General features: G+C 41.6%; 1 protein-coding gene across 13 annotated transcripts in view; it reads right to left on the reverse strand.

Annotated features, from left to right (window-relative positions):
• nfix (nuclear factor I X) overlaps positions 1–23691 on the reverse strand; it is a 303800-nt gene that overhangs the window by 22803 nt on the left and 257306 nt on the right. For 6 of the 13 annotated variants that reach the window (XM_062971451.1, XM_016991146.2, XM_062971454.1 and 3 more), the window contains 6 exons: positions 22189–22309; positions 21495–21631; positions 13108–13230; positions 7486–7661; positions 3868–4015; positions 851–945 (listed from right to left, as the gene is read on the reverse strand). In XM_062971451.1, coding sequence (XP_062827521.1) covers positions 851–945; positions 3868–4015; positions 7486–7661; positions 13108–13230; positions 21495–21631; positions 22189–22309 — 800 coding nt within the window. The remainder of the gene's footprint in view (positions 1–850; positions 946–3867; positions 4016–7485; positions 7662–13107; positions 13231–21494; positions 21632–22188; positions 22310–23691) is intronic. The other 7 variants (XM_062971456.1, XM_062971459.1, XM_062971460.1 and 4 more) reach the window with 7 other exon arrangements.

Consider the following 23691-nt stretch of genomic DNA (forward strand, 5'->3'; position numbering starts at 1 on the left):
AAATACAACACATGAAATGGTACAGAGCCTAGCCTTATTTTGCTGTTTTTGTGCATTAATTTTTGTGAACTCGAATTTTTAAATTTTAACTTAAATGTATTTAATTAACTGTTTTCTAAAGGCATCAAATAGCTGCCATATGTAAAGCCACTTTGAGCCCCCTTTGGGGTAGAGAAAGGCGGGATATAAATAGGGGAAATAAATAAACAAACAAACAAATAATGTGTATAAAGGCATTATGGGAATAGCTTTAAGAAAAACATTGACTTGTCAAAGGGTATCTAGTGAATTCCATAGTTAAGCAGTCTTCCCCATCCAAATCTAACTCCTTGACACTGCACTTTACGATTAGGAGTCTTGTTTTGAAATTCTTGGCCACATTCTGAATGCTCCAAAGACAATCTTGCTGACCCTCAGTTTCTTGTCTATAAAACCAAGGCCATTTATGTTTCAGAATGGGTTTGGATAAGGATGCCTCCAATATCCCAAAGGGGGCTTGATGGCACATCCAGAGAAAGAAATCTGGAATACTGATATTCAGTTTCAATTTTCATTTAAATCACTAAGCTCTTGTGAGCAACAGATAAACAAGACTTGGGTAGGCCCACATCTTATCTGGCTCTCATTCCCATTTGTTCTTTTCCCCATTCTATATGGAGATCTTTATTGCTGAATGCAATTCAGGTCAGGGCTGAAGGGTATCAGGAAACATGTGAGTGTTTGGATCTGGACCTTTCCCCATCAATTGCTCCAGCAGTACCATACCCGCCCGCCCACCCACCCCACAAAATGCAAGCTACATTTGGGCTACTGCCACATATAACATCCTCTGTGAAGCTGGTCCCCCTACCTGAGATTGCTGGGGGATGTTTAGAAAGTTGCCGTCCCGGGGTCCGATGCCGACAAACCGGTTGGCAGAGGAGGAGGAGCCTGGCGCTGAGAATGCTGGAGGGGAAAGAGATGTGAGGCCGTTAGGGCCACTAGGTGAGGTTCATGGCATTGATGGTGGTCATGGAAAAGGATGGGTAGACAGGCCTGACAGGTGAGACAGCAAAATCCAAGAGATAAACTGGGCAGGATCCTTCCCTCCCTCCATCAAACACCCTTCCTACTGAGAGGGCTCAGGAGTGTAGGGCAGTGAGGTGTAGAGTGTGACTGGGGCCTGTGGTGAAGGGTCGCAAACATATGTTGCTTGAAAGATGGGGGTTTGGGGTACTGGTGGACAGGGCCTCCAGGGCCTTGACTGTATAGTGGGGAATCCCAGCAAGACAAATCCCAGCATTCTCTATAGACTTCTGAAGTGCATCATACAGTGAAGCACCTGCTAACTAAGATGAATGATGGAGAAACACTGGCCTTTATTCCACAGACCTTGCTTCTCACCTGGATGCTCTTCGTCATTCTCAAGGAGCCCTTAATTTTCTGGCCTACTTTTCTCCGTCTCCAGAGGTGGCTCAGGGCTTCTTTGTTGAGAGAGCTATCAGCAGCCTGAGACAACCCTCTTGCCCACCGGCGGGGTGGATAGCATTCCAGAACATGCCCATGTATGGGCCTGCCAAGAGATGGAGTCTTCTGGTCTGCATGACTCCCCTGGGCATAACACTATGTGCCAGAAATAACTGAGCTCAGTTCTTTGGTATTTAGTATGGTGGCAGAGGCGGGAAAGGCTCTTGGAGAGGCTGAGCGAGGGGCAGAGAGCAGGTATGGGAGATTCTCCCACTGAAAGCCAATCTACAATGTGGAAACCCGTTTGGGCTGATATACAGTGAAGAAACTCTAAAAGCTTCATAGGAGTTCTGCAATCACATGCTAACACACATGCGCGCGTGCGCACGCACATATACACACAAGCATGCATAAATACCAGTCAAACACAACATTTCACCTTCACACTCAGCCCTAACCACAAACATCCCAAGTTGCCTGAAACTGTTTTCTCTGCTGTCTATGCCTGAACAACCTTGATTTGAAGGCAGTCGCTCTTGCTCAGAGTTCAACCCCTGGTTCCCAAGGGAGTGGTAGCAAGGAGAGAAGGCCTCCTTTTGCTGCCAGGTCCTTCAGGCAAGTTGCTCCATGTCCTCCCTTGCTCTTAATGTAACACTAGAAGCCTCGTGGGCTCCGTGCCTCTTTGATGACCACTATCTACTAAATGGGGTGAAGAACTGAGCTATACAACCAGCAGACTCATTTCAGATAATCTGTTGCTGGCCTCGGTCACTGAAGATGCTGGTCAGGGGTGCTGAATGTTCTCTCATGGTAAAATAAAATTCATAGATCCAAAATGAGTATATGAAAGGGAATGGTACCTTTTGAACATGATGGAAGGCTATATATATATATATAAAAGCATTCCAACATCCAGTCATATAGAGGTTAAGCAAAACAATAATTATACTAATCCCCTGCCTTTCACTGCCTGATAGTGGCTCATGCCTGAACCAGTTTTTATACTGAATCTGCTGATTATATAGACCAGTTCTTGGCATCTGGTGTCAACTTACAAACAATTGCACTGCCCCATACTCCTCCTTTTTTGTTAGTTCTTGTGACAGTGGGAAAAACTACTGCCTTTCATGCCTACATTCTATCTCCAGCCCTTTGTTCCTCTCCCCCCCCCCCCCCCACTGCACTTCACCCATATATGGAGAGTATGAACAGTGTGAGAGTGAGCAATGCCATGAGCACAGATGTAGAAAAAAATTAATAAGGAAAGGAAAGGAGGGAAGAAGATAAAGCAAAAGGAAAATGGAAGTGGTAGCCAATCTTGTTCCCCAAAGGAACTTTCCCTAAGCCAAGAAAGATGGTGAAAACTTCTTAATCACTGGAGAACCCAGGGATCTTGTTTCCCATTCCTTATTCAGAACGGTGGGTAGGCTTTCTTCCACCCCTACCCCCCAGATGGGAACAGACTCAAACATCCTATATTACATTGACCTCCATCCCACCAGAAGATATATCTGGCCTCCTTGAGGGGGGTACAGGAGTCCTGGATTTCTAGTTCAAGCATTCTCATGTTTGGGTTTTACTTCCCACCAAACAGTGGGGACAGTCTCTGGAAGTGCTGATTCCCAATCTCCCCTCCTCCCTACTCCCACAGGCATACCTTTTACAGAAAAATGCACAAACCTCAATTCAGAGGGGTGACAGGAAGCTTGCTACGGATCTCAGTGGAAGTTGCTCTTTTATTTTTGAAGCACCAGTTGAAGACCCATAAACACAACCCTTGCTCATATTACTAAAAAAAACATATCTGTTGTTCTTAATCATGGAACTGTATTATTTATGGTTTATTTTTGTCCCTTACGAAAAAAAGCCCCAATCCTTACCGAGGAGCCACTATGGTAACCAACAACATAATGAATAAAATAAATCAAATAAATAAAAGGTGTCGGAGCTGGGCAGCTACTGCATCTTTAAACGCTGGGGTATGGGATGGAAAGTGTGAGGGGGTGATGGCAGCTTGGGGGAAGGTATCAAATGGGGTGTATCAACCTTTAAAACAAGCATAAAGCACAAGACTTGATGATGACAACATGGTGCACCAAGACTCTCATTTTGACCTGCTAGCTACTTTTTACCTACTTTTCTCCCTCCCTTCCCTCCATTCCTCTTTGTATAGTTTCCCTTCCTTTCTTTTTATCTCTCCAGTAGTTTCTCTTATGCAGCTCTTCCTTCTGCATCTGTCACTGCACGCATTCTTCTCTGATCCACTTTGCTGTGCCCTTCCTTTGATCCTCTTTCTTCCTCTCTGCCCCTTACGTCTGTCTTGCTCAACCCCTACTGAAGGACTTTGGGGCGGATGGTGGGTGGGAGAATGGCTCTGTTTTGTTTTGCTTGGTGGTTCAGGATACACTGGGGTCCACTTACAGGGTGACGTTGGTGTCGGTGCTCCGCCCTCTGGGTTAGTGCTGGTGGATTTTGTATCAGGCATTGGAAGGGGCACTGGTCTGGCCACAGGTGGTGGCGGCGGCAGCAAAAATGACCCCGTGACTTTGCCCTGGCCGCTACCGTTAGGCTGCGAACAACATAAATACAGTGATGCATGAACGAGACAAGGCAACGTTAAAGATGCAGTATCTGCTGGCAGCTCTCTGGGCGGAGAGCAAGGGAAGGGATTTCAATGAAGGTTTGAGGAGGGATCTTTTTCCCTCCCCCTTCTTTGTCCTTTAAATCATGTTTTGGTTTGAAATCATTCTCATGCCTCCCTCAAACTCATATTGCCTTGCTATCCTTTCCTCTCAAACGAATACTGTACACTCTTCTTTCTTGTCACAAGCAATCCAAGCCTGAACCAGGATCCAGTCATTGCCAGTGTCCCAGCATGATTGGCAGGTATGAATGATGACTCCTCCGTTCCAATGACAAGAAGTGAAAACCAGAGAGGAATTATTCCTTACCACACATCACTGCAAAAACATGTTGTCAACACCATAAAAGATAGTTCTATTGCCAATGCTCTTCATTGGGCACCCTGACTGGAATGGATGAGTATCCCTGAAACAGCAGTGCAACCAATCCATATGGCTAATCAGAGAAAAAAACGGAAGCAACAGATGTCTCAGGAGTGAGAGAATGCACTACCTCCCCTAATCTTTTTGAATCTGGAGATTGTGGTCCCTAAGTGACCCTGCCTTTGGGACCACACATATGTTTTGCTCACAATAATTCTAAATATAGAAGAAAAAAGTGCTTTCATGCACACTAAATATGTACACAAAATTCCCATCTCAGCAAATGCCCATCGCAGAGGATCCATCAGCCATAGAAGAAGGCATGAAATTTGCAGTAGCCCTGCGGGCCAACTCAGGATCTCTAGGATCTCAGTATTACACCCCTTAAATGAAATTTCTTTTTAAAACCCTTTTTAATAAAAAGTTGATTGGATTTGTTACCACACACAGCTGCAAGCTGTGGCTACAAGAAAACAACTAAATTATCCATGTTAGCAGTTTTGGGAAACTGCTTTTCCTCAGCTAAGTCTTTCCCGTCACATGCAGTCAAGAAAAAGCTAGGATTCCATATTTGGAACCATAGGCTATAGCAATCAATGTCATAGAAAATGTCCAATTCATGAGTAAAAAATAAACCAGAGTTGGGGAAATGGGCATTTTGTTTTGAAAAACAATTCATTTCTGAAGAACTGTGTTGTTCTCCCAGACATTTTCAGAACTGATTGGTAGCATTTATTTGTTTTCAATAAAATGAAACACAGAGAGAAGTGAATTTATTGGTTCTTGATTTCATTAGCCATGGGTAAAAAATAGAGATGGCAGTTTTCTTTTAGAAAAAAAATCACAATAAATGTAGTTCACCAACTGTAGAGGTTTTTTTTTTCTATAGTACTCTCTTCTCCTGATTAGATCTTGGAAGGTTTCTGAGGCATACGAATCTTCATTTTGTATAGCTATCCAATGCTATCTGGTCTCAACACATCGGAAGACAATGTGCAACCCAAGAAATACCTGGACACCACAATGTTAGGAAGTCATTACAAGCCTAATATTGGTGATATCTAGACTTTCAGTTGTGGAAACACTTGAGTTTTCTGAATAATCAAACTAGCTCATCCTGAAGTGAGAGCTATGTCAATTGTTGACAAAAGACAGAGAATTTTGTGGAAACTTGTTTGCTTATTTACTGCTGCAGACTGAAATGGCCACTCTTCTGGAATATGTCCTAGTAAGACCAAAGCCTCTTTGCTCAGTTGAGTGATTTTGATACTAGCTCCTTTCTCTTGAATTGCCACATATTTTTAAATGAGGAATCCACACAACATTAAGTTCTACTCACTACATATGTTTGTCTTGTTCTCCTAGTTTTATCGGAACTGACCTGTATTAATGCCAAGAGTAGTCAGCCTAGTGCTGACAGGCGATGTGCTATTGAAGCTCCTAAGGGCTATTGTGCCTTTAATCAAAAACTTCAGACCTCTGCTTCAAAGTCAGTGTAGTTGCAGGAGTAGTGAAAAATGTCCTCTCAGTCAACTCCTGATCCTTTTGTCATATGAAAGCTCCATACTGATTTGTTATATACTGCCGAGTGACTTTGTTATCTTGCATGTTTTATAAAATTATATAGCCTTTTTGCTACAGAACAAAGAAAAAATACTACAAATCAAGTAATATATGCATATCTTGGTTAGGAAACATAATTTAACTAATTACAAAGCAATGAAGGAATGATTCATCACTAATCTCCACGTATAGTTGAACATGATGTAGTACAATAGGTAAAATCTTTTAAAAGTATACATTTAAATAACATGATAGAGTATCTCTGCTGAATATGAGTAATTTGTGTGCGAACATTATGAAAGAATGTTGCCTATGTGGGTAAAGTCCTTATGTGGTTAATACTATATTAAAATAAATGCTATGTGGAACTTTTATTTTAACAATGTTTTCAGCCATGCCTTAGTTCTACTAAAGGACTCTAGTCTGGAAGAAATTCTCATCTAATACATTTTTTCTAAGTCAAAGAATGTTTCTATTCTAACATATTTAGTGCACAAAAACTGGATTGGGCCGACATGTCTTGAAAAGTGAGATAATTATTTTAATTTAATTTTCATTTATTTATTGAATTTCCACACTGCCAATACATTTATTCTCAAATTTCATCCGCATATGCTAGAACACTAGAGTTTCTACTAATGGTGGGCTCAAATTGGGCCAAACTGTATGTGTAGCATTTCTATGAAATATCAAGTCACTTAGGAAAGTTTGACTCGAAAATAAATTAAAACTTATCCATGCCAGAGCCCATGTCTTAGAAGATTCCATATTTAAAATCCCGCAGGCCCTGACAAGCTCCAGATTGCAGGTCTGTTGATTCTTCTGCCACCTAATAAAGTTGCAAAACTTCATGTTACTGGATCTTGCCACCTCAAAATTGTCACAAACTATACATTTTAGGATGACCTTAACAGCCTTCTGGGATCTTCTCAAACCCAGGAACCCCAACTGCTTCATGTTCCAGAAGACTCAAAGTCCTTCCAAAACATCTCCTTTGATGAAAAGGGTGGCAGAAATGAAGGGGTCAGAGGAGTAGGATGACAGGATAAAAAACCTGTCTGGGCCACAAAGACCCCTGTCCTCCTTTGGAGGCCATGTCCTATTGATAGGCAGAAGAGAAGCCCATCTTTTGAATACATGGCATTCCCCTCACCCATGCTACCCCCCCCCCAAATATATTCTAATATCCTGGCTGTCCTGAAATTGCTCTTCCCAACTTGTGTCCCTGCCTATTTTTCACACGCAAGGTGACTGCTTCTTTACTGCAAAAGGGCCCATTCTGCCAGACCCACAGGACTATATAATAGTGCTTACAGTGTTACTGACTCCCTAGGAAGGTAGGCAGGCAGGCAGGCAGACAGGCAGGCAAGGCAGACAGAGGGAGGGAGGGAGACAGAGGCAGAGAAAGGCTGTAGGGCAGGGTTTTGGTGGGACTGGCCAGCATCCCTGGGCTGAGGTGCGAGGCTCTTACCTGCCCGGAGCCCTGGCCTGAGCCATCCGAGCATACAAACTGCACAAATTCCTTCAGCGAGTCCTGGCCGTGGTGGTGGTGGTAGCGGATGGTCGGGTGTGTGAAGTAGGGGCTGGACTGTTGGATGATGGAGGTTGACGGGAAGTGCAGGGCCGACGCTGTGGCACGGGGGCTTCCTGGAGAGTGTAAAGGACAGATGGACAGAAACAGAGAGAAGCAGAAAGAGAGGGAGGGGAGAGAGAAAGAGAGAGAGATGGAGAGAGAGAGAAAGAGGGACAGAGAAATATCAGTAACAACCCCTATGCCATGCTGCTTTCATTCCACACAGCCCAATAGCCACCTGCACCAATCATATTTACTGTGGCCTTAGATGGCTAGCCAGCCCCATGTCCTTGTGGTCAAAGGGTCTCTGGACACAATGGCTCTCCTGACCCTGGCAGAGTGCAGAAATGGCTCTAGTTAATAAGGGAATAGATGGATAAGCATTTGCAAAGATGTGCAAGCAGATGCAGAGGAATTTGACCTGTGTGTGTTACACCTCTTCAGCCTACAGGAGTGCAAACGTACATGCTCCTATGTGTGTATGTGCATGCTATACACACACATTCACACATAACATGAATTTAAAATACTTTATCTTCTGCACATAGTTATATCCCTGTCATTTTTACTGCACATTATAGGCTATACTTCTTAATACACTGGCTTCTACCAATGCCAACACCCTTACTCTCAATAATGTGAAGTACAAATATATGTGGCTACATTTTGTTTATATTTATCCATTACTATCTGTGACCTCTCTCCTCTTTTTATTCCATCCAAATATTTATTTTAAAATTATTTCTATATATAGTTCTCTATACAAATGCCATTATATGAATAAGAAGGAATGCAGGCAAGCCCCCGAATTATAAACATCCAACTTACAAATGACTCATAGTTAAGGGTGGGGGTGAGTCAACAGGAAGTGAGAGAATACTACCCCTCAGAAGGGAAATTCACTCATGAAAGAATTATCAGAAGGGAGAAGGTGTATCCAGTGAAGTTTCATCACAAATCCTTGTTTCCACAACAAACCAGATTTTTCAAAATCCAATTATCACAGAGACAGAAAGCGAGGTGAAATCTTCTGAACAGGGGCACAGATAGCAAAACAAACACCACAGGGGTGTTCACCCTTCCCTATGCTATCAAAAACTAAACATGTTTTTTTTTTGGCTCGAGTTACATTTAAAAATGTACCTGTTCCAACTTACATACAAATTCAATTTAAGAACAAACCTATAGAACCCATCTTGTTCGTAACTTGAGGACTGCCTATATATCTTTCCCAAACATCCAAGACAAAGATGTGCAATCTATTATTTTTATTGGTAATTATTGGCATATTAGTAATTAATAAGGACAAGCAGGAAGTGAATCAGCCAATGATCAACTGCTGTGAGTTAGAGATTTTCTTCCCTGTGTGGCTGAAGTTCCTTCCAAAATATTGACATGGACAGCGGATGGTACAAACCAGCTGAATTGTATTGGTAGATCCTGGAGATAAGTTTCCTAACATCTTTCTAACTGGCCAGTTAGTGTTAGCCTAAGCTGTCTGACTATATTGGTTTAGGCTATTGATGTTATGTTCAATTCACTGATATTACGTTTAATTTGATGTTAGGTTTTTAATGCTGTTTTCATATGTGGGGCATTGTTAGGATTTTATGCCAATATTTATCTGTTTTCTGAAGTCACTGAATCTATGCCATTGTTTGTTGGACTCCCTTCGGGGAGATAGGACGGAACAGAAATAAAAATGATGATGATGATGATGATTATGATGATTATTATTATTAGCCTTCCCCCTCTTGCAAGTTAGGTGGACTAACATTTAGCTGGCCACCTAGAGAGATGTCAGCAAATTGTTCTCTATGTTAGCTAAGCATAAATCAGCTTTAAAAGTAAGATTTAAAAGGAAGCAAAGGTACTTAAGATTAAGTATGAAGAACGTGTTTGTTTAGATGAGAACATGGAAGGGTATCCTGGAGTTCCTGACAAGGAGCTCCCATAAAATGCGATAACAAAATGCCTCAAAAGGATAAACTAAAGAGGATTACAGAAAAGATGTGGCCTTCTCTTACAATGCTAATGGTATGGTGACATTCAGATCTGCCCAGATTTTAAAATAACTTCTTTAAATGACAGAGGATTTCGTAACTGCATGCCAACTCCTAATTTGCCATTCTGGACTAGGTGGTTGAACAGACAATGGTGGGACAGCACCAGGGATTTGGAACAAACACCATATTCTGTCATTTTCAGAGGTGGTAACTGAAGGGGCATAAGGAAGGGTGTGCTTGCTGGCAATTCTCTGCACACAGATATTCACCAGACTACATCTGTGCTTAGGACCCGAATGACACATTATGCAGAAGCGGAGTCTAATTTCCCTATAAAAATCCATCCCCCAGGCTGTTATTTCCTCCACAAGAAGCGGAGTGGAGTGGGGGAGCATTTTCATCTGAATTGATGGATTAGAGGGCAGGACTAAACGCCACCACCCCAAGACAAAAAAATTAAAAAGCTAAATTATATCAGTAATGCCAGGAGATGCATTTTATTAAAAGCAAAAATATTGGGACAGCCAGTTGTAGACCTCCTATATACATGTAGTTGGGCCATTTGTTTCTGTTTATAAGTGCTTCCTACCTCTGCCTCTGTCCCTGCCCCACCCCACCACAAACAGGGTTTTCCTCAAATTACACCGTGCAACATTAGCTCATGCTGTGGTTTCTAATAGCTTTTTGAACCATTTCTAATGTATTTTTATGGTTTTAAAATACTGTTTTTTATTATTTTTAATATTCTGTGTGTCATGTAGAGTATTGCTGGAAATGGAAAAAATAAGTAGCACATTAAAAAATAAAAATTAAGCAAAATGTTGTTCTTTTTGCTGTCCTCATTTTTAACAAGCCCCACACACAACTTACAGATCACTTCGTGCCCTGTCGAATTCCTAATTTCAGTAAACGGTGCAAATGTGTTATCTTAATGATAGCATATGTTATCAGGCCTAAAACCTTTCAAATTTGATTTATACATAAAACATGACTGTAAAATGGACTTGTTAAATGTATGTCTCTCAGCCTGTCACCTCAGCTTTATATATATATATATATATATATATATATATATATATATATATATATATAGAAGACAGTTTGTTTCTATGTCTTTTGACCAACTGCATCCATGATGTGTTCTTAAAAATTCAAATCAGAGGCAAGCTGCTCCATGCTAAACTTCACCTCACTTGTAACTGCTGTGTATTTTTACTATACTATATTACTTAATGTAATTAAAATATAAATGACTATTTTTTACTGTCATTCCACACTTACCCTGTATATTCTATGACTTGAAATGCTGCTAGTTATATGACAAAAGGGGTATGATATCTGAACAGCAGGAAAGCCTTTTAGGGTTAAAGAGCTAAAGGACAGACCTTGGCCTCTTTAGACCCGGGTATTTATTTACCTGGTACATTGAATTGGATTTTCTCTTATTTCTTGTTGCTTCAAGCTAGCTTCAATTGATGACAACTATCATGGAGCTTTCTTGGCAAGGATGTTTGCCACTGATTTCCTCTTAAGCTGAAAGAGTATGTGCTGTCCAAGATTCCCCAGTGGGTTTCAATAGCTGAGTGGGGATTCAAACCCTGGTCTCCTAGAATCCCAGAAATGCGGGATTAATATGCGGGATAAACAAACCCGGGGCCTCAGAGCAGGTCCCCACACAGACCTGCCAATCCAGGGCTTTCTTCATTAGAAACTATTGATTTCTGTTCTTTGTCAAATTTTAAGCCTGCCATAAAGCTGAGCTTTTCCACCAAAGGCAAGATTGAATATGTAGAAAGCTCAGCAAGGATCACTCTAGCCCACTGTGCTTGAAATGCCACCCTTTGGTAAGACCGAAATTAGAATTGGATTTAAAACTTCAGAATCGTTCACCTTAGCAAGTTTACTTTGTTCCTTTACTGGACCATGAAAGATGCTGCCATAAGATTTTGTTCTGAAATGCCTAGCTGTTTACACATAACTGCCATTTTATGCAATACGCTGGACATATGCTTATACCCACTAAATGTAACCATAAATAATATAAGGTTACCACCTAAACACAAGCCACAGCACCACCCTAACGTGAATCAAACACAGAATAAATGCCATAGCACGTATTTCCTGATCCTTACATTTCAATAACTTTCCTTCTATCAATACAACCAGCTACATGCCTGCAATGAACACAACCAGATAGGTTCCAAATACTGTATACACTTATGCAAACACGTTAACCTCTCTAAATATAAATATTAGTTGTGTTTGTACACAGCACTAAAACAGATTTATCATTCATGCTCTTTAAAACACACATATACATACATAAGAACACACACATACCTGTTCATTAAAATATCTATAAATTACAGAGACTCTCAGATCTGGAAATGGTTGGATTTATTGTTTGAATTGGCTGTCTCTACAGAATGCTACCTACAACCTGAAATATTATCAAAGGCCATAGCTTGGGTGACAGAATTAGTTTGACAGATAGGACGGATGTGAAATAGGAAAAGAGCCTTCTCAGTGGTGGCACTCTGCTTTTGGGTATACTCTCCTCTGGTTTCTTTTCTACTCCAGTCTCATTTTTCATTCTTCCAAGCATTTTAAACTGGGTGTTTTTGCTATAGAGAAAAGCAGTGTTTATGTTTATTTTCCACTTTCCATTTTATAATTTCACCTCCTATATCTTTAACATTTTAGTTGTAATGCTGTGTTTCTCTTTTTACTGTTAAGCCACATTTAAAAAGTATCTGCTGAGGCTGTACACATAAAGGCTAATGTTGAAAATAGGTTGAAAATAATGTTAACTCTTAATTTTGTAGCACAGTTATTGAAAATTTCCCTACATTGTCAGTATTTCACTAGGGCTAAGAACTCTACCAAAATGCCATTTCTGTGGAAAATCCCAGAAAATTTACACAGGATTTTATTTTTTTTACAGAATTAGCAAGCTAACGCAAATGAGGCACACAAACATGGCCATATCTCAATTTATTATACTGCTCCCATTCCTTATCTTAAAATTTAATATTCCCAAAGGTATGTTAGTAGGCACAGTCTTTAAATTGAAAACCCATTCATTCTGGTCCCTCTTTTTCTATATGAAACTCATATGTACACATAAGGATTTTTTAAATCAAATCAGACATTGGTCCATCTAGGCTGCTTTGTCATCTCTAACCTGAAGATGTCCAAGTCGGCCTTGATTAATGGAGCAGGATAACTTGGTGGGAGCCCTGTCCTTTATGTGCCATGACAATTAACAATTCTCCAGGATGCATTTTGAAATCCTTGCGCCAAACTGCCTTGGCAAAAAAAGGGACGGCAAGGACAAGACAGACAGAGAAAGAGAGAGAGAAGGAAAGAGACAGAGTGCAAGAGTGCATTGCCAGAACCAACATGGCGGAGAGCTCCGACAGGCCTCTTCAGGGAGACAGCCCTGTCCCTTACTTCCCCACTGTGGCCCACGATCCACCCATTCTCCCCCCTAAGAAAATGGCTTTGTTCTCACCTGGTCTGACTCCTGCTAGGACAGGCAGCGGGTGGTGGGTGAAAGCCATTCTCGGGGAGGTGGTGTGGGAGGACAGGGCACTGCAGAAATCCAGCTTCCCTGACTTCTTTAAAGAAGCCGGTCCTGGCAAGGAATCAGGGAGAAAGTGCATGGTTTAAAAGATGGAAAGATGGATTAGTATTTAGCCGTGCTCTTTTATTCACTCTTGTGGCCCAGCTCACAATCTGAAAAGGCCCCGTGGTCAGGATTCAGCTCACACAGTCTATGTGGCGGAAGATGCGGCAATGGCTGCTTTGAATTTCTTGTGCTTCTATTTGTCATTGGCCAGGTCTTAAAAGCAGCTGACATGTACCTGCCCTGCACAAAGGCTGCCAGATTACTGTTCAAGAATTCAGCTGAAACTATTAGTTATGTTCCAATACGTGAAGCAAAAGCGTTGGATGCAAATACATTGCCACCACTTATTAGTGCTATAGCAATTAACCATGACAAATGCTAATTTGAGAGAAAAGAACTAGCCTGTAGACCCTATTAAATCTTAACACTTTAATTCCCCTTTAAAGGAGTTCATTTATTGTCATCTCTTCTACAGCATTCTTTTGGTTGTATGCTAGTTAAGCACATTCCTTATCCTACAAGAATATCAGAAAAGGTGGCACATTTTGAACTTGAAATGGTTTAATTTTTTTGGACTGCAGTTGTCAGAATCCCTTGCTGGTGTGCTAAACAACCATGCTGCACAGGGATTCTGATAGTTGTTTCCCAGAATGTACTTTTTCACATCCTGAGTATAATTTCATGTGTGGCTCTTGGCACAATGATATGAATTCAGCTACGATGAGCATCGATTAGGATTTTAAAAGCCCTCATCTCAAGGTGATGGTATGCATAAGATTCATAGCAGTCTTGTGTCAGTTCAGTTTGTCTAGCTGTCAAGGCAGAATAGAGAAAAATGAGAAGGGAGAAGTGAAGTCAATGGAAATAAGAGAAAACAGGTTACTTCAGCCTTGGAAGCTGGCACGAGGAATATAATAACTCAAAAGGTTGTGGGTTGCCTCTCTGCACACTTTAGAGAATGAAAAATGTAGGTGAACTATGATGCTTATCTGCGTGATAATTCCTTCCGCTTCACTGAAATAAGAATAATCAATATTAGTATAACCCTGCTCAACAGCAATGTAAGCCTCATTGGCTTAAACTGCAGTTTTATAAAGCATCATAGGCCTTACACTTTTTTTTTTTACTAAGATCTTAAGTGGGAGGACATTGCTTGAGAAAATGCCTGCAACACTTATGTTCAGAAGGGTGTTAAGGACTGAGGAACTAACTATGATTATCTTTTCCTTTTCCAAGAGAATTGACTTCTAAAAATTACTGCTGGCATTTCAATAACCACAACACCTGTACTTGCATACCTTGGGATAATATCCTGGTGTATTTGAAATATGACTTCAACTCTCCTCCCCCATGAACAGTTTAAACCTATGAAGTGTGACTGATATACAGCTTTGAAATCAAATTTCAAGAGATACACAGGCACACACTGCCTTCTCCGTAGTGGCAGTGGGTGCCATAGAGGCAGGAACCCAGGCAGAAAGGTGTTACCTTTCATATTCTCATCTCCAAGGCTCGGAGGACATTTCCCTCAAAAGCTATGTGTCAAGTGCTCTTTGAGCCCCAAGAAATAAAATAAAAAACACTACAGAAGCCCCCACATACCAAACTTGAGACATTTGAGGTGGAAGATACAACAGCAAGGAAGCACAGTTTGTTTTCCACAAGCAGTGATTTTGCAGTTGTTTTCTCTTCTTATCACAGAAATATGATACAACATTACAAATGGACAACCTCTACTAAAGTAGCTGTCAATTCTATACAAGCAGAACATATAATATGTGGTAATACCTGTAGCATCAAGGTGCTCCTAGTATCAAAGCATATGTGTAATAGGCTACAGCTGGAGAACCATGAAATTTAGTTAGTTCTAGATTATCCATAGTAATTTGCAACATTTTTATTTAATGACTATACAACGTAACCCTTGTTATAAATAAAGAACAGAATATATAACATATGGGTGTTGCGGTCCTACACTTCCCAACAAGGGTCTAGAGCAGTGGTTCTCAACCTGGGGTCCCCCGATGTTTTTGGCCTTCAACTCTCAGAAATCCTAACAGCTGATAAACTGGCTGAGATTTCTGGGAATTGTAGGCCAAAAACATCTGGGGACCCCAGGTTGAGAACCACTGCTCTAAGGGAACGGCAGTCAGACTTGTGCTCTAGAACTGGAGGTGGAGAACACACATCTCTCAATGATATGGCAGAAACAAAAAGGATAGCCATATATCATATTGTTCCTAAAATGAATGAGTTCTGGGGAAGAAAAGCTCATGGAAAATCCAACAAGGCACCGTGGAAGTCACACAAAAACAAAAACACACAAAAGCAAAAACATCTCAGCCAGGGTAGTGCTCTACACCTACCTGGGAACATCAGAAAAATTGGTTTGCTAGGTACAGAGATGCAACAGAGATAAAAACGAACATGTACCATGCACAGGAAATGGGGTGGTGGAAGACTTATTGTATTTATACACATGGAGTTTGCATAAATATATAGCTTGGAGATGTTATTCACAATATCAAAAACATCAGGTACTCAGTTGCTACAATTAATTGAATACATTATTAAAATCGAGTCCTCTTGGGTGAGAAAGGTGAGATAGAAATGATGTAAATAAATAAAATAAGTAAAATGTATTCAATTAATTTAAACTTTTAAAATTTTGATTTAAAATTTTTGAACAGAATATCCAAAAGGTTTCTGTTCCTGCAACTTGTATTTTATCACATGCCAGCCAACAGAGAGCAGCCTTCTAAAAAAAACTAAAACACAGCCAGCATGGATAGGTTCTGTAAAATCATATAGTGCTACGAGAAGTCTAGTAAAAACATTAATAATAACGTTCAAGAAACAAGCAGGGGCCACTGATGCACTAAACAAAAAGCACACAGAAAACCTGTTAACAATGCTTTTTGTTGCTTTGGGGAGGATTCCTGCAGTATCATCAGCATGGAGTATGATCATGCAGGTGAGATCTCAACTGACAAGAAAGAAAGAAAGAAAGAAAGAAAATCATTTTCCCCTATATGAAGCCAAAACACACCATTCAGGCTCAAGATAGATGTCTGAACTGGTAGAGGCAGATAACCAAGCTATATATTTTGTGAAATAATTTTTTAGGATTTTTTTTTGAAAAAGAAAAGTAAGGGGAGGCGGGAGAGAGAATCTAAAACAGTCCAAAAACATGCGTAATGAACTGAGAATGCAAACTGCTGTGATGTGGGTTGGAATGGAGTACCTTGATAAGGGCATGCCTTCCTGACCTGGTCCGGTCCCTGACCAGAAAATTCTACCTTGCATAATTTATTAGTGCAGATCCCAATTCTAAAGAAAATTACCCAACTAGGACATGAGTGCTCCTTGTGGCTCTGATGCTCCTGCACTGAATTACTGGCTTTTTCACTGATCTGTGCCCCTGCCCACAAGCCACTGTATACACAAGCTCCTGTGTTCCCAGCCATCATTGAGCAGATTATTGAAAAATCAATTTGGATGTGCAATACAAATAGATGGGAGATATATGCTGAAGCACCAAACTGTATATCATTGATTCAGATCTTCTTCACAGCAATTGTTTTTTTTTCTGTGTGTATTCTTGCATATGTACGGTCTGAGCCTGATTCTATTCTCCTGAAGCATAGAACCATCCAAAAAGAAGGTTGTAGATTGCAAAATGCCATCCCAATGAGAGTATACAATAGGCAAAGGGGTGGCACACTCCTTGAACAGTAGGAGCTGCTATCCTGCCTCTCAGGGAAACAGGCTGTAGTTTCTGTGCTTGCTGCTGTCTCTATAATCCGGCACAATCTGGCACTTCAGCAGCAGGCAAGGGGGCCCAGGAGAGAAAAGCCCCCAGCCTGTTATCTCATGCCAGCTGCCTAACACCTGATACCTGTGCACAGGGATGGGGAGGGGGGTTGCCAGCCAGCTGTGAACACCTGTCCCTGTCAGACGGCTGGATGGTCTCCCCAGCTGTTCACACAAGCCCTGCAGCTGTGCTGTTTAATTGGCGATTTGTTGAGATGGCTGGGAACAAAACTCAACAAGACAAAGGGGAGGGGGAAAAGAGAGGAGAAAACAGAGAGCAGGAGGGAGAGGGAGAAAATGCAATGCGTTTGAATTCAACTTGTCTGCAGCCTGGAGGCTTCTGAAGGGGAGGAGACACCTCTGGGATCAAATAATCTACACTCAAAACAGTAAAATGTGACAGGATTACAAATGCATAACTAAAAGTCCCATCTACAGCAGCCCTTAGGTACAAAGCATGCTCATTCACATTTCCAGACCCACAGATCAGCTGCAAAATCCTGCCCTACCAAATCTGCTGCAAGCTGAAAGCTGGTGCAATATGGAGAGTGATTAGAGCAGAACTAGGTTAAGAAAATGTGAGCCACATGCTGCATGGTGAGGGAGGCGAATGAGAAGGGGAAAACTCTCAGAATCAAACTTTCTCTGATCTAATGGCAGCTTCCTAACTCCAGTCAAACCTAGAACGGAGCAACTCCTTTCCTGCAATTTTCTACTTTCCACTCTCCAGGTTATGATCATCTTTCTTAAGTAGAGCCAAACTCTCAAAGGGTCTAGTGATCTCTTTCCATATCCTTAATGCTCCTGCCCCATTCTGGAAATCTTATGTTAGCTTACTAGTCCATCACTCTCAGTCACTCACAGATGAATCCTTATATCCGTAATTAATACTGGCTATACAGCTATACCTTCAGGAACAGTACTTCCACAACAGTACTTATACACTTAGCAAAGACATCCATTCTCCTGACACATCTGACTTGCTATCAGGGCCATAGCCAGAAAAAAAAATTGGGGAGGGTTTTGTAAATTGGGGGGGGGGGGGGGTTGAAACCCTTAACCCCCCCCCCCACCCCCGCCAGCTACAGACCTGTCAATATCTGATTGAGATAGTGCCTGGAGGGACTCTTAATTTTTTGCTTCTCATAGACTTAGCATGGGGATTTGGTTAACCAGTTAAAATTCATGAGTAAACCAGGTTTAAAAAAAAACTGAAAAGTTTCAGGGGGGGGGGTTGAACCCCTAAAACCACCCCCTGGCTACAGGCCTGCTTGCTATCAAGGTATGAGTGTCTTTGCCATGAACTAAGTACGGTATGTTGCTAGGAAAACAACTAGGATGTTCAGAAGAACTGAATTTCTCATGCCAATATAAAAAGACTGAAACAAAGCGCAATGAAAGCAGGACAGGAATAAGAGTTGAATTATTCTGAAACAAACTTCCTTCTTTACCCCTGTCATTCCAGCAGTTGGCAGGCCAATGGTATAGTCCAGAGTGCCCAGAAAAGTCGAGAGTATCAAAAGGTCAGTTGAGGGGTTTATTGAAAATGATGAAGTCTGATGACCTCTCGACTGCATATTAGTCATGCACACACACACCCATTGGTTGTGAAAAATGATACTCCCAAATCAGATATAGATTGTTGTTGTTTTTTTAAAAAAAATGATTCATTCAAAACTGTTTTCTTTTGTATTCCAAATTGATGATGGGCAGAGGGCAATGTTCTCACTGGAATAAAAGGAAAGATACCACCCAGTAAGTACCCAAATGCATACCCAGAGGATGATACACATCACCTCAGCAAAGAGCTGTTTTGCGATGACAGCCAAGGGTTTATATATCAATCAAGATACGATAGACGTTATAGATTATGTTGTCAAATCTCAGATACTACCAAATCTTGATGTCAATCCCCTAAACTACATAAGATAGAAAGCAACCAAAAGAACCAAGCACCCACTCTTCTGCTGGGCTATAGATGGACAGCTCACCTGAAAGCCAGTATCTCACACCACCACTCTAATTATTCCATCCATTCTAACATGGGTAAAATCTATCCATGTAAACAATTCTATTCTTAATTATATTCAATTCCCTGACTTTTTGGTATTAAAACGGTGAGCTCTGTTTCTGCAGAATCCCATCCCAGAAGCAGTGGAGTCTCAAACCTGCCTACAAGAAGGAATCTCTTGGTAAATACCTGCCATGATTTTGCTGGGGAACAGTGGCATTCTAACACTGAAAAGGAAATCCCAATGCAACAGATGCTGTATCCCATTGTAGGAGCCAATATATCTCACCACAGCCTCTTGTAGAAGACGTAACTCTCATACAATCCTGCAACCAAGTGCTTTCTTCTGCACCATCCTGGCCCTGATCATGCTGCCACTTGCAACTCTGGTGAGAGGCTCTCTTTCCATTTTCCAGCTGCCACTGCACTAAGAGAGTGTGAAGAGCAGCCAGAGGCCGTCATCATACCCTGGCCATTAGAACTTGTGGCCCTCATTCCATGTTCTGCTACTGCTCTGTTCTCTGAGGGACAGAAAAGCAACCAGCATCTGCTGGACTTAAATCCTTTTCTTATTGTCATTCCCTTTTCCTTACATGTCATGTCTTAGATTGTAAGACTAAGGGCACAGATCTGCTTAATTAATGATGTACCTTTTTAAACTGAAGGGTGTGATATAAATACTCTCTATATAAACAAAGAAACAAATAAAGTTGCTCCATCTTTCACATTGGCAGTACAGGTGATCTCCCTGAATAGGAGTGCTTACTGACAGTTTTATGTGCTTCCTGCTATGCCTGTTTCTGGAAAGAAACTCTTGGCTCCAGTGATTCATCTATTAGTAACCTCTAGACCAGAAAACTGCAACACAGTCTGGAAGAACTGCATTAGACTATTCAATGCTGGGATGATTTATGATTTCATTGTTGATTTATAATAGCTTGAACCAAAGGGCTTAGGGTGGGACCTTTTTATCGTGTCAGAAGCGAATTGAGAACATACTACTGTAAGTCGCTTCTGGTGTGAGAAAATCAGCCATCTTCAAAGACATTGCCCAAGGGACTCCCAGATGTGTTCCAATCCTGCGGGGGGCTTCTCTTATGTCTCCACATGGGAAGCTAGAGCTGACAGACAGGATATCACCCTGTCTCGTGGATTTGAACCGCCAACCTTTAGGTCAGCAGTTCAGCTGGCACATGGGTTTAGACCATTGCGCCACTGCAGCTCAGGGTGGACTGAGAAACTGCTATCTGTAAATCCAGCCCACTCACTTATGGGAGAAGAAAGCCCTTCCAATAAACTATGGGTATATTTTATGACAACTTGAAGAAGGGCCTTCTCCATGGTGCCCCCCATATTATAAGGTGCCCACTCCTTAGAGGTATAATGGGTATCTGTGTGCAGTACAGCTACAGGTGCACTGTCAGTTGGCTAAAATGTATCAATTCATTATATATGTATTCTTGGTCACTGATACAATGTCTTTAGTAAATTTTGTATACTTTGTAATAAGTCTTGTAGCTTTTAATCACATTGGTTCATTAATATGTAGGACTCTGCAATAAGTGTTTGCAGTCTATCTCACTATCCTTTTATGGTTTATACACGACAACACAATAGATAGAAAATAGTACTTTAAAAACCTCTCCCTCCATGTTCTGGAGTCCTTGGCCTTGCTGAAACTCTTCAATGTGCCCTCACCAATAAGTCAACCCATTACTTCCTCATCTGACTTATTCAGTTATTCTGTCTTATGCAGTTTATATGAATCTGCACTGCATTCAAACTGTGTTATATGGCAATGCAGATGGGGCCCAAATCACTTTCTGGGCAGATTTCTAGAAGTGTCATTTCCCAGTTTCTGGAACCTGTTTAGGCAGGGATCTTGGGGAGTTTCACATGGTTACCACTTTCCCTATACTTCTTCAAGAGCTGGCAAGGGAATGAAGAGAAAAACTCTGGGAAATAGGAGCAAATATCAATGCAGCCTACAGTAACTCAGGGAGGAATTTATCAGAGAATCAGAATTTTGATGGCCCCTTTTGCCCACCCCAAAGGTAGAAAGATGACTGCCAAGGTGGAGGAATAAGAATTTACAATAGATAAATTATTTATGTGAAGGAAATTTTTGCTGCCTCCCATGGACATAATACATGACAGTCAGAAGCCAGCCCAGCCCTTTCTTCAGCCTATGTGTGCTTGTGAGGAAAGGTTGGTGCTTCCTACAGATATCTTTTTGGATTGAGGAGAATCTAGAACAAGTGTGTACATAATGAGGAGGGGCAGGGCTATTGTCCACATTTCTAACTTCTAGAAATAGTCGAATTCTGCTCTGCACGCACAGACTCATAGTTGCAAATGAGCAGGTAATCACTCGAAGAATGAGAATTAAAGGTAAGCAACCTTCTTTTAAAAAACTCTGTTAACACCCCTGTAATAATAATAATACCTGCATCCACATCATTGGGCCACCCACTGGACTGGCTGCTGCCAGCTGCTGGGGACCTCCCTGTCCCAGGGTAGAACACATCGTCTACAGGGCTCTCCATCTCACTGTCATCTATTGACTTGGGCCTCTTGGTGGAGCTGCAAAGGAAACAAACCACACAGAAGGGGATCATAATCAACAGGGAATGATGAGCTGATGAGTGATAGTAGAACTAGCTGTGGTAGGGCTTCACCTTCAGGGGAGCAAGACTCCAAACTAAGACCCAAAGGAGCTTGCAGGTGTTGCTTTCTCTTCCATGTATTTTTTCGTTCCTCCCTTCTTCCCTTCCTTCCTGCCTGCCTTCCTTCCCCTCTCACTCCTCCTCTTCCCTCCCCCAACCGTTCATGCTGCCCAAGAAAATACCAGGTTTTCCCAGCCTTCCACCATTGATTATGAAGATAATGTCATTGCCATGAGCATTGACCAACTCCACATTCTGTTGAATTTTACTGTTTCATCAATAGAAGTTCACCACCAGGTCCTTCCTCTCATTTGCAGCAGCATTTTGTCAGCTATTAATTGGCCACCTCTCCCACATCTGGAACTGAGGAATGGCCTAGCCACAAGAGGTACCTCTTGATTCCAAGGCTATGACACTTCAAAAGGACAGAGCTTCTTCTGTGACTCATCAAATGCAGAAGATGTGAAGACTTACCTGCTAGAAGGTGGAGATGTTATTGACCTTCTGCCAAGAGCCACTTGATTGATGTTGTAGTAACTGGGACTCTCCAGGTCAGCCAGAGAGAAATTTGGACCAGACGCTGTGGCAACAGGAGCTGAGGAATGAGAGATCATAACTCAGGGATTGGAAGCAAACAATCTTCCTTGCTGAGCAGCTTCCAGATTCCAGGAAAGAGGAAAGGAATTTTTAATGCAGGAATTTATTTATTCATTTTATATCCCACTTTCTCCCCTGCACGGAATCTATACAGTTAGAGATATTGCTGACTTTATGGCAGGGATAAGGAACAAGTGACTTTCCAGAAGCTGTTGGTTTGTGACTCCCATCAATACTGACCACTGGCCACAGTGGCTAAGGATGGTGGGAGCTGCAAGCCAACATCTGGAAGTTCATTTTTCCCTATCCTTGGACCATGAGCATATCCCTACTCTGTACTCTATAGAGGTGTATTAGGTCTATAGACTGTATTAGGTGTTCCGTTGAAAGGACACAAGGGCCATATCGATAAATCCAAGTAGACAGTAGCACTAAGTAGATGCTGCAATTAAGGGTACTGACAGAAGAAAGTACTACTAGCTGGGTTCTGCTACATTAAGTAATCCTTATAATATGGGTTCTTGGAAACTGAGGTGATAACTCTAAAGCCTGATTTCTAATCCTAAATAAATTTAGGATTAGAAAGACCTTCAAGCATAACACAGATGCAACCAATGAAAAGAGCCTAAAACTCACAGTAATGAAAAGTTTATATTAATTCTGACCATGCCCAGAGTCATTTACAAACCAAATGTTTTCAAATGTTCTTATCTCATACTATTCCAAACATCTAATGTACAGATTTGTACATTTTAATTTTTTGCATTTTTATATTTGTGCACTGCCACAAAATAATTTGTCACTTGTGCAGCAAATAAAAAAGTATCAAATAAGTAAGGAAATTCATTCTGGTCACTTGTTAGGCTCCCTCCGCCTCGTGTTTCTCCTCAGCTCCCAGGCAACACTGAGAGTGCAGAAGTGGGAGCCAACTTCAACAACCGCCTCATGAAAGAAATAAGGGGGGAGCCAGGGAGAACAACAGCAACCTCTCTCCTAATTCCCTGGTCTCTCCCTGGCTTGCTATCTTCTCTCTCAACTCACAGTCATGCTGTTATCCCTGTCCCAGTGTTATCTCTCTCACATCCTTACCTGATTAATTTCTCATTTTGTTCTCACCCGCCTCCCCTCCTTTATCCCATCCTGCTGTTTCAGGCATCAAGTCAGGATGTAACAGGATGCTGAAGAACCTGCTTTTGGTGCTGCATGGCACTGGTTACCTGGGGCACGGTGGAAGGGGAAGGAAGGTTGAGGCAGGTTAGCCTTGGTCACCTGATTGGGGGGGGGGGTTTGCTTGGGGGCACTGGGTGTGGGTGAAGCTAATTTTGAAGTAATTTTTGATACAGTTTTTGGAACAGTCAAAGGTCATTTTGCCTTTGTTGC

Source organism: Anolis carolinensis, chromosome 2 (assembly GCF_035594765.1).
Source record: "Anolis carolinensis isolate JA03-04 chromosome 2, rAnoCar3.1.pri, whole genome shotgun sequence".
Lineage (NCBI taxonomy): Eukaryota > Metazoa > Chordata > Lepidosauria > Squamata > Dactyloidae > Anolis > Anolis carolinensis.